The sequence below is a fragment of the Mya arenaria genome, chromosome 3 (assembly GCF_026914265.1).
Source record: "Mya arenaria isolate MELC-2E11 chromosome 3, ASM2691426v1".
NCBI lineage: Eukaryota > Metazoa > Mollusca > Bivalvia > Myida > Myidae > Mya > Mya arenaria.
Window position 1 is genome coordinate 90,088,822 of NC_069124.1, and position 12,329 is coordinate 90,101,150.

At 34.8% G+C, this 12,329-nt stretch overlaps 1 protein-coding gene across 10 annotated transcripts in view; it reads left to right on the top strand.

The window, feature by feature from the left end:
- The window catches only part of LOC128229222 (phospholipid-transporting ATPase ID-like), a 61,874-nt gene that overhangs the window by 20,068 nt on the left and 29,477 nt on the right, over nt 1–12,329 (top strand). For 9 of the 10 annotated variants that reach the window (XM_052940981.1, XM_052940972.1, XM_052940971.1 and 6 more), the window contains exons 2-4: nt 1,058–1,106; nt 5,700–5,747; nt 11,581–11,639. In XM_052940981.1, the coding sequence (XP_052796941.1) occupies nt 5,708–5,747; nt 11,581–11,639 (99 nt within the window). In that variant the 5' untranslated portion in view covers nt 1,058–1,106; nt 5,700–5,707. Of the gene's footprint in view, nt 1–1,057; nt 1,107–5,699; nt 5,748–7,059; nt 7,153–11,580; nt 11,640–12,329 lie in introns of those variants that run through there. The other variant, XM_052940980.1, reaches the window with a different exon arrangement.

Genomic DNA, 12,329 nt, shown 5'->3' on the forward strand with positions numbered 1-12,329 from the left:
CTGGAGTTGGTATTGTTGTTACCGATGTGTTGATCTTATGGTGTCGTCTTAGATGCGTAGACATGTTTGTAGTACAACCAGAGCTAGCTACTTCTGCCTTACAAATTTTGCAAACGGCCTTTTTATCGTTTGTCTTCGAAAAGAAAGACCACACTTTGGATTTTCTGCTCGACATGACAGCATTTCAGACGACATTACTCGTAAAGCTAGCAGCGCCGCACGTATTCGAATTTATGTAGAGCTATATTAGCCGAATATTCGTATTAATAGTAATAGTTACACGAGTTGTTTTCCTTTGAACCGATATGCGACAATTTCGATAACCGAACCAATTTGAAGTAAAAACACCGATGCAAATCATTTATCGGTATATTGAACCAGCACTACTGTTTACCTGAGGTGTCTGTTGTGCCCACTCAGCTGTGTTTGCTAGAGGTCCTCACTCAAGATTTATTGTGCTGAAAGTTGATACTTTAAATGAAGGAGTTTGATAGGGGCAGGTTGTTTTTTGCAAGTTAAAGCAGGAACATTGGACCTAGTTTTCCTGATATTATACAGTCATGTACATACCATGTCTGCTGTCCCATCTGTTACAGTGGTATAATGTTTATATTGTATTATTATTCCGACATCTATCTTTGCCACTGTTGCTGGAAAACCATCAATAATCTTACAAAGTGGTATCCTTTCATCAAAGTGTAATTGTAGATGGCCACCTTTTATGTTTTGCTTTCATTTCAATTCAAGCAGTCTGAATTTGCTATCTAGGTATTTGTTGGCCAAAAGCACAACAGTCTGTTTGTAGCCTGTCATTTGTGAATGTTATTCTTATGCAAAGATGGAATGACATTAGACCTTATAAATGGTTTTGAATAATTTGTCCAATGTTCATTGCAAGTTATATGTTTAATTTACACTCGCAATGTCTTTATTATTGATGATATAATAGAATTCCTGAAAACATTATTTAGTTATATTACAAGTAGAACTTCATTTTCGATCTTATTTGCAAGTTCAGTTTATGAATTATTTTTACATTATATTTCTTTTCTTTCAGGCAACTATGACCTACATATTTCTGAAAGATAACCAAACACTATAAAAAGGTAAGACATAATTATTATTTTTTAAATAATATTGATTACAGTTCCTGATCAAATTTCCAGGGAGCCATTCAGTGATAGATACTGAGTTAAAAGAAACAAAGATAAAACACTATACTTTTTTTACTGACATCGACGTTTTAATATTTATGTTTTTATATTTAATGTTTTTCTTAAAGTCTGATGAATATTCTTTTTAAATCCTTCATATTTTGTGACACACCTGAGAGATGGTACCAATTGTGGTTAATGTATATATCTCTTTCTTTGTTGAGATACAAGTAGTTGTCTTTAAATAATATATGTGTTGCCAAGTTTATCAGACATTTTCACCTTTTCTGGCAGTACTTAATCAGAAAACAATGATTGTAGTTTCACTTTGTAAGTCCATCCAGTTTGCAGTAGCCTGAGTCAGACTCAGTGGATGCTATTGATTAGGAGCTGTATTACAGAAGCACCTTTAGTTTAAATTGTACCTTTTCCTTAAATTCAACAATTTCCTTTACTGTTTTATTATACCCCGACAAACGAAGTTTGAGGGGGCATATAGGGGTGAGCTTGTCAGTCGGTCTGTCGGTCGGTCTGTCTGTCTGTCTGTCGGTCGGTCTGTCGGTTTTCATGGTTTCCGGACAATAACTCATGAAAGGCTAGACAGATTAAAAAATTTTTTTGGTACACAGGTGTAACATCAGAAGATACAGGTCAAGTTCGATATTGGGGCTGATGGGGCCAAGGTCAAGGTCACTGTTACTAAAAATAGAAAAACGGTTTCCGGACAATAACTCATGAAAGGCTTGACAGATTTGAAAATTTTTTGGTACACATGTGTAACATCAGAAGATACAGGTCAAGATCAATATTGGGGCTGGTGGGGCCAAGGTCAAGGTCACTGTTACTAAAAATAGAAAAACAGTTTCCGGACGATAACTCATGAAAGGCTTGACAGATTTGAAAAAAAATTGGTACACAGGTGTAACATCAGAAGATACAGGTCAAGTTCGATATTGGGGCTGGTGGGGCCAAGGTCAAGGTCACTGTTACTAAAAATAGAAAAAACGGTTTCCGGACGATAACTCATGAAAGGCTTGACAGATTTGAAATTTTTTTAGTACACAGGTGTAACATCAGAAGATACAGGTCAAGTTCGATATTGGGGCTGGTGGGGCCAAGGTCAAGGTCACTGTAACTAAAAAAAGAAAAACGGTTTCTTGACGATAATTCATGAAAGGCTTGACAGATTTGAAAAAAATTTGGTACACAGGTGTAACATCAGAAGATACAGATCAAGTTCGATATTGGGGCTGGTGGGGTCAAGGTCACTGTTACTAAAAATAGAAAAATGGTTTCCGGACGATAACTCATGAAAGGCTTGACAGATTTGAACATTTTTTGGTACACAGGTGTAACATCAGAAGATACAGGTCAAGTTCGATATTGGGGCTGGTGGGGCCAATGTCAAGGTCACTGTTACTAAAAATAGAAAAATGGTTTCTGCTTCATAACTTTAATTGGCCATGAGATATTGTGATGAAACTTGCTGTATAGGCAGCCTCTGTGAAGACAATGCTTGTGATTGAAAATGGGGCCAGTGGAGTAAAGGTTTTTGTGCACTGTTACGAAAATAGAAAAACGGTTTCCGTACAAACAATACATGCATGATAAAAGAAGATGCAGTGTGCAGTAACCTTGGAGTTATGGCCTCTTTTCAAGGCGGCATTTGGGGGTATTCGTCACTCCTGTGACAGCTCTAGTTTCACTGGTAGATGTGTTATACTTAGTGCCAACTTACATATAGCTTTTTTACTTAAACATGTATTGCACACCCTTGTGTTATTTTGTCAAGAGTAGTGAACACCTTGGTTTCATTCTTTCTTTGTAATAGTTTGTTGAAGTTAACTATCACATTGAATCTCAAATATACATTAATTTTGCATACATGATAAGCATATAAATCCTTTAAAAACCATGATTAATATCCTTTGCACAATAAAAGACAATGCTCTTCAAGGAAAATCACTGCATAGGAGTGATTCCACACTCGGCCGTCTTTGATTTGGTCAAAATGAGTTTTCACCAAAACGGTAGAAAACCCCAGTAGTGGTACGCACTTAAAATAATTTGTATTTGATATGAACACATGTTTAACCAGGTTTTCACATAGTGAAGCCTGGTTATTAGAATGATGAACGTCGTTGTTCGGGCGGGCAGGCCGGCAGCAGGGCGGGCAGGCCGGCAGCAGGGCGGCCGGGCGGCATCAAACTCACCTATGAAACTGAATAATTTCACTAAGAGTTGACATAACTTGACCAAACTTGGTCTATAGGAAGAGTTTATGGATACCTTTCATGGGATTGTGTTTGGGGTCCTTAGAGTCAAGGTCAAGGTCACTGTTACTAAAAATAGAAAAACAGTTGAAACTGAATAACTTTAGTTAGGGTTGACATATCTTTACCAAACATGGTCTATAAGAAGAGTTTATGGATACCTTTCATGGGATTGCGTTTGGGGTCCCTAGGGTCAAGGTCAAGGTCACTTTTACTAAAAATAGAAAAACGGTTGAAACTGAATAACTTTAGATAGGGTTGACATATCTTGAACAAACTTAGTATAAAGGAAAAGTTTACACATACCTTTCATGGGATTGTGTTTGGGGTCCCTAGAGTCAAGGTCAAGGTCACTGTTACTAAAAATAGAAAAACGGTTGAAACTGAATATCTTTAGTTAGGGATTTCGTTTGGGGTCCCTAGGGTCAAGGTCAAGGTCACTTTTACTAAATATAGAAAAACGGTTGAAACTGAATAACTTTAGTCAGGGTTGACATATCTTGACCAAACTTGGTCTATAGGAAGAGTTTGTGCATACCTTTCATGGGATTGTGTTTGGGGTCCCTAGGGTCAAGGTCATTGTTACTAAAAATAGAAAAAAAACTGTTGAAACTGAGTAACTTTAGTTGGGTTGACATATCTTGACCAAACTTAGTATAAAGGAAAAGTTTATGGATACCTTACATGGAAATGTGTTTTGGGTCCCTAGGGTCAAGGTCAAGCTCACTGTTACTAAAAATAGAAGAATGGTTGAAACTGAATTACTTTAGTCAGGGTTGACATATCTTGACCCAACTTGGTCTTTTGGACGAGTTTATAAAAACCTTTCATGGGATCGATTGTGCCTGGGGTCCCTAGGGTCAAGGTCAAGGTCACTGTTACTGAAAATAGAAAAAACTGTTGAAACTGAATAACTTTAGTTTAGGTTCACATAACTTGACCAAACTTGGTATAAAGAAAGAGTTTATTGATACTTTTCATGGAATTGTGTTTGGATCCCTAGGGTCAAGGTCAAGGTCACTGTTACTAAAAATAGAAGAATGGTTGAAACTGAATTACTTTAGTTGGGTTGACATATCTTGACCCAACTTGATCTTTTGGAAGAGTTTATAAAAACCTTTCATGGGATTGCGCCTGGGGTCCCTAGGGTCAAGGTCAAGGTCACTGTTACTAAAAATAGAAAAATGGTTGAAACTGAATAACTTTAGTTTAGGTTGACATAACTTGACCAAACTTGGTATAAAGAAAGAGTTTATCGATACTTTTCATGGAATTGTGTTTGGATCCCTAGGGTCAAGGTCAAGGTCACTGTTACTAAAATTAGAAAAACAGTTGAAACTAAATAACTTTAGTCAGGGTTCACATATCCTGACCAAACTTGGTATAAAGGAAGAGTTTATGGATACCTTTCATGTGATTGCGTTTGGGGTCCCTTTGGTTAAGGTCACTGTTACTAAAAATAGAAAAACAGACACAGGCTGAAGTTCTTCTGTCAATCATTGAAAACCTGGTTTCGTCACATTGCGGCGTTTCTTGTTTATTATATCATTATTTGCATGTATAAGCATATTTACGCCAATTATGACCTTGACCTGCAGCTCTGTAAGTGTATATTCTGCTATTAAAATATGTTAACTTAAGATTTTGAGAATGAAAACTCCATTTTAAAGAAATGTTTTTTTTCAAGAAATATAACACTTTCAAATTTTACACTGAAGTTTATGTTAAAATTTTGTAAGAATCTTCTGTAATACAGACCCAGGCATTTTTCTGTGGGTATCAAGTCATTTTCTACTCAGTCAAGTATTTGCTCTTTAATTTTTATTTTTGACTGAGACTAAAACATCCAGGAGTAACTAGGGGGAAAATGGCATGTCACATTAGACTTGAAAAATGCCTTGGGGCTGTTCCATCAAGAACCCTAGGTGAGCCAGTTCGTATATAGGAAGTATAAAATGGCTCCTTGCATTCTGGATGAAATGGTATGTATCAGGCCTCGATGACCAAAACAGTAAGCAAGGAAAAACATGCCATTTTTTGTGGAAACACCAAGGATAATTCAATATGGAGTCTGGGCTTTATGGGTGGGTAATATCAGGCTACTGCAAACAAGATTTTAAGAATGGTTTCATTGGGGGATTTTTTTCAATTATACTTACAAATACAGCTTAATAGTTAATACTAACTAACGTAAATGAAATTATTATTTATCTATGATTTATATTTTTGAAGTTAGTGTTACTATATTAAACCTGTTGTTTGTATGTTGCAGGGACAACCATGAAGGGAGGCTGGTGCTGCAAGAAATCGCGACCCCCAGGTAAGCTCTCCCTGTATTGCAGGTGCCTGGGCCTCTCCAGTAATTGGAAGTATGCTGTCTTTGTAGGGTGGGTGTGTAAGTGTAATATAGGCCTGGGCCACAGTCCTGCGAGTGTGCAGGCATGCAGTAGTGCAGGTTTGCTTGTGGGTGTATGTAGGGAAAGGTATGTTTGTTTATGTGTATGAATGCGTGCATTATGTGTGTTTGTGTATGTATGTGTATGTTTGGTGTCATTGGGGGAAGTCATGTTGTTCTTATGGTCATACACATAGTTACACAGGCATCTGAATCATTGTTTGTCACTAAAATATTGTTTAAAACCATTTTGGGTACATACAATGAGATAAACAACACATCTGAAGATATTTAGTGTCTTTGATATACAAAAAAGAAACAAGGTATGTAATTTATCTGTACACTGAAGCATAAAATAACTTTAATAGGTCTGTGTTCAGTACTGTTTACACGGGGAAAATTGAAGATTTTAATTTGCTGTACTCTTTCCGACTAAAGAAAAACATGAGAATTTGACATTGAATTATGCTTGTTTGTCTAAAGACAATAATTTTTTTTATAGTTATACCAACATATCGCATACCATTTTAAAGGTAATTGACTCTTCTTTCCATGTCACTTATTTAAAAATGGATTGTTTATATGTTGGTTGAGAAATTTACATAAAACTGGACTCTACCGTGAAATCGGGTAAGTTTAAGTTACATACCTTGTTTCTTTTTTGTATATCAAAGACACTAAATATCTTCAGATGTGTTGTTTATCTCATTGTATGTACCCAAAATGGTTTTAAACAATATTTTAGTGACAAACAATGATTCAGATGCCTGTGCATAGTTATAGGTCCTGTAGGCTTGCATAAGGGCAAGTTAAGTATTGAACAGATAAAGTGATTGTTCCTCTTTATGGCATCCAATTCATTCAAAAGATATAATTATATATCATAGATGTTCATGTGACATTGACAGTATTTGGCTCTAATCAAACTGTTTGTTTTGGTCATTATATCAAATAGATGTGTGATAACTTACGAAAAATGTTGAAGTTATCTGTAAGGATATCTTACCAAAGGTTACAGATGTGGTAGTTTGTATTATATGATAACCTTTGTCAATGAAATGTTCATTTGTGGCGGGTTTTGTTCCTTTAATTGCAGCACAATTGACCTCAGCCTTTTTGATGTTTATTGACTGGATTAGTATACATTATATCTAAGATTTAAACTGATATACGGTGTTGTAGTGTTTATTTCCTGCTTTCGGGTCTGTTTTCCTTTAAAGCCTTAACAGATGAGTTATAATTGTTTGAACATAGTAATCATGCATAATAAGGAACACTCAAACTGAGGACAATATGGTGTTTAACAAATTGCAGGAGGATGCCTCCTCAGGTAGGACAGAGTCATTTCTTTTGAGGAGATACTTTTCTCCTTAAATCAGAAGATATATTTTTGAAGTGCACTAATCATCCTTGTTTTAAGGTACATGTTAAGTAGTGAATAATCTTGATGCTTGTGAAGAAGGTTTCTTAAATCATCAGGATCTTCTTATTGTTAGTATGATTAAGCTTTAGAAAATGTTCCTGGCACTGAATTAAGTTGTTACTTTTAAAAACAATCAATTATATGATTTATATAAAGTACTTGTTTTGCTGTAACGAGACAGTTGAACTTAACAGGAATAAAATCGACAAAATTCCGGATATTTCATGCATGCACAGAAAACAAGTTCACATTATATGGTCACACTCAACTCCTTTGTCATTATAGTTATATCATTGTCACCTGGTCAACTTCCTGTGAAACTTAACTATAACTCTTTATTTATATTATATAACTGTGTAGGGACTGTACTATGAAACTGTGTTGTTTATACCAACTTTTGTAAAACTGCGGATATCTGAAACCCATTATGATTCGTAAATGAAGTTTGTAAATTCAGAACCAGTAATCCTTCCTTTATATGTTGAATCCTTGCATTTAGTATCAGAGAAATAAGTGATGCAGCCTTATCAGTTTTAGTATAATTTAGGAGAATAAAACCATCACTTAAATTGCATTTGATAATTTCGGAAATTTGAATGAAACCATCACTTAAATTGCATTTGATAATTTCGGAAATTTGAATAAAACCATCACTTAAATTGCATTTGATAATTTCGGAAATTTGAATGAAACCATCACTTAAATTGCATTTGATAATTTCAGAAATTTGAATAAAACCATCACTTAAATTGCATTTGATAATTTCGGAAATTTGAATAAAACCATCACTTAAATTGAGTTTGAAAATCTCGGCAATTTATGAGAATAAACCATCACTTAAATGGAGTTTGACATTATCACAGCTTTGAAACAATTTGTTGCCTGGTTACACTCTATCTACAAGAATCCCCAAGTGGTGCTTATAACCTCCCTCCATTTGTAATGTGCCTTTTTAACAGCAGCAATATGATAATAGAGTATCTGACCTTCACACATACAGACATGATCATAACACTCAACAATCTGGACAGTATATTTGTTTAAATAAAGTCAACTCCATAATTTACAACCTATGTGTCAATTATTATAGTTTCTTCAATTTAAGACTGAATTTTGCCACATTCTGTAGGGAGAAAGTTAACTGGGTGATGGTTTGTAAAAGTGATACTAAATCCCTGATTGTCATCTCTCCAACAAACCAAACAACAACAGTCGCTGCTTATAAATCTGCAGTATGTCTATGTTTTAAGAATATTTGAAATAGTTTCAGTAACATTATTTTCATTTCATAATTTGAATTACAGAATTTCGTTACAAGCATTGTCAAAATTTACATAAAAAGTCAAATTGCTTGAAACTTAATACAAGAAAGCTCCAGTTCTGTTGTGCACTCATCATGTTCAGGAACCTGATGAGGAAAGTCATTTAATGTAAAAGGTTTTAAATAAAAGTTTTCAGATCAATAGTTACTATTCGCTTACAAAGAACAATATGTGGGCAATTCAACTGATCCTACATTGTATTCACAAATGGTGCGAAAGCAAATAGTGATAATGCAATTTTAATTCTAAGCAGTGTGTTCATGACAATGATACAGATATAGGGCCTGAGAATGCAACAGGAACATGTTGTGTTGGTAAGGACTAGGGCCTATAATATAAAAATTCATCAGGAAAATGTTTTATGGGTGTGGACTTATTAAGGGCCAAAGAAAGCCATTTATCATATACCCGGGTATTATAGACTTGAAATATGTGAAAATGATGTTGATACATTTGTGTTACATAATACAGTAGGAGTTTATGTGTTTGTCTCAACATAATTCCTTCAAAATATTTCTCCCTATATCTTAAGTTGGTGCCTGAGAATCTTGCTATATTATTTTTTAGGCCTGCAGATAAGTGGACATTATTGGTTAAAGAACATTCCATGAGAATAATAATGTCTCGTTTTCAGTAATGTTGTATGTCCTAATTTAAGAAATTTGCTTAATGCTGGAAAACTCATTAATATTTTCAGCTTGTCTGTTTTTAAAAAAAAAAATGGTTGTGGTAATTTGTCATAGGCTTGACTGGTTGTTGTCAGCAGTGGCATTGTGCATAAACATTAACCTTGGCCAATGAAACTGGGAACACATGTTGCCAGAGACAGTCGGCGCATGTAAACAAAGGTGTTATTATTGTCAAATCAATAGTGATATAAATCTACAATTATCAAAAGACAAATAATTATAATGGTATTGTTACAAACTTATTATTTTTAAGGGTCAATTTAATCTTTACGCCTATTAAGTTCAAATATCTTTTAGTATGAATCTCTTTTATGCACTAGTCAATTGCAACCACGCCCCCCTCCCCCCCAACAATAGCAGGGACTTTGCCTTTCAGTCCAGCCAATCCCGGGTAAAGTTTCCGTCCTGCGGGGACAAACTGCTTGTAAAATGCCCCCACACCCCGGGATACCTAGGTAAGGCTCATTCCCTGCTGTTTTCGGCGTGAAAACAAAACCGCATTTACTGCAGGGTCACTGAAAAGAAAAAACATTGCCCATTTCTCCCCCCCCCATTTGCATTTCATCATTTCTCACTGATTTGATTTGTTTTCTACATTACTTCAATGCGGTATTTTGTGATTTACATGGCACATATTACATGACGGTGACCTATGATTGGAAAGGAAATTTATCTGATCTGTTGAGAACTGTCTCTTAACCCTTTACTTCATAGATACGCAATTTTACTTATCTATCCATAGCTTCATAGATACGGATCTTAACGTTTTATCCATAGCTTCATAGATACGTAATCCTACGTATTCGTAATGTAGGGGCATTTATTTTCATACCTGATGCTTGTTTATGTGCTATAAATTCATATTCATGAAGTATAAACATCGATAAATACAATGCACTAAAAAAAAAACTATGTTACTATTTAAAGAATTTCGGAAAATCGCGAAATAAGGTCACTGGTATCAAAGATGCGTAAAACGTTGACTGCGCAGGTTTGTGGGCATTTCTGTCTCGTTTTCCTCGTGGAAATTTACACAATACTGCAAGTTATAATTAACTACCAATAATACAACTATATTTTATTGATCACGCGCCTGACGTCACAGGTCATGGTTCGAAAACGTGTCAAAATGTCGGCCATGTTGGATAAACAAAAAATCATCTGGCTTGTATAAACAAAGGCCATAAATCATTATATGGGACATATGTGTCACTTCTGTTTCGCTAATCCGGTCATAAAAATGCGCATCTGCTTCTACAAATTGAAAGTAAGTACAAATGTGTTATAAAATAATGACTATCCCTATTGTTAAACTTTGACATGACCCAATTTAACATCGATCAGCTGTTGAAACACGTGTTTTCGAATACACAAGAATGCAATGTAGAGCTAATTTCTGCCCTTGTTAACTTCAGTTTAAAACAACATTCCTGAATAATGTCATTTATATTTCAGTGTTTGTCTGACGAATCGGAACATTCTGGCTTCAATTAAAATGAGTTTGAGACATTGAGTACGACGTCGAGAATTCAGACCTCGGCGTCACGCACACAAGGATACGAGAAATGAGGATTTTTAAAATCAAACCCAAATGACAATACATGGACATGCAATAAACGATATAAATTTAGTAAACAATAACATGCAGGCCTCATTTAGTAGTTGAATAATAACTTTATTTGTTCATTGTAGTGTTAAATAACCGAAAGTTATACGTACTGTGACTGTTGATCAACTTTTTTTTTCTTCTGTATCATATATATAAATATACCGTGCTTCTTTGTTGTGAACTATTTTTTAATTCTGTCCATCTTTGTTTCAATTCAGGTTGCATTAAATGAATTATAAAAATATGTTGTTTATATAATATTTCGTGTTGTGTTTGATAAATAAAAGTGTAATAAAAATTAATTTTCATCAAATTTGACATATTTTTCTGTTTGTTTATGAATATCATGCGGAAATAATTTAGATAACAAAATAAAATTTATATGACTGGATTGGAAATTTAATTCTCTATAAACTTTACATTGATGACTTATTGATTAAACCAAAAGAAATACTAAGAAAATAGGTTTGTAATACATTAGGGTTAAAATTCCAATAATATCAATAATCTCCTATGAAGTAGGGGTACTGATATGAACTGATAAGCCATGAACTGGCAGCCTGAAATGGCTTAGGTTTACATGAAGTAAAGGGTTAAACACAATTTATACAGTGTTTGGGGGAATTCCTCTATACTTTAACTTAAAGACTTTTGCTAAAATAATAAGAAATGCACTTTGTAACACATTTTAATATATTGAACTGTATTGTTTCAGAAATAGAGAGGAACATTAAGGCCAATAACCAGGAATACAATGCCCAGTTTGAGTATGCTGTAAGTACATTCAAGCTAATGACCAGGAATACAATGCTCAGTTTGAGTATGCTGTAAGTACATTCAAGCTAATGACCAGGAATACAATGTTCAGTTCGAGTATGCTGTAAGTACATTCAAGCTAATGACCAGGAATACAATGCTCAGTTTGAGTATGCTGTAAGTACATTCAAGCTAATGACCAGGAATACAATGTTCAGTTCGAGTATGCTGTAAGTACATTCAAGCTAATGACCAGGAATACAATGCTCAGTTCGAGTATGCTGTAAGTACATTCAAGATTATGACCAGGAATACAATGTTCAGTTCGAGTATGCTGTAAGTACATTTAAGATTATAACCAGGAATACAATGTTCAGTTTGAGTATGCTGTAAGTACATTCAAGCTAATGACCAGGAATACAATGTTCAGTTCGAGTATGCTGTAAGTACATTCAAGCTAATGACCAGGAATACAATGTTCAGTTCGAGTATGCTGTAAGTACATTCAAGCTAATGACCAGGAATACAATGTTCAGTTCGAGTATGCTGTAAGTACATTCAAGCTAATGACCAGGAATACAATGTTCAGTTCGAATATGGTGTAAGTACATTCAAGATTATAACCAGGAATACAATGTTCAGTTCGAGTATGCTGTAAGTACATTCAAGATTATAACCAGGAATACAATGTTCAGTTCGAGTATGCTG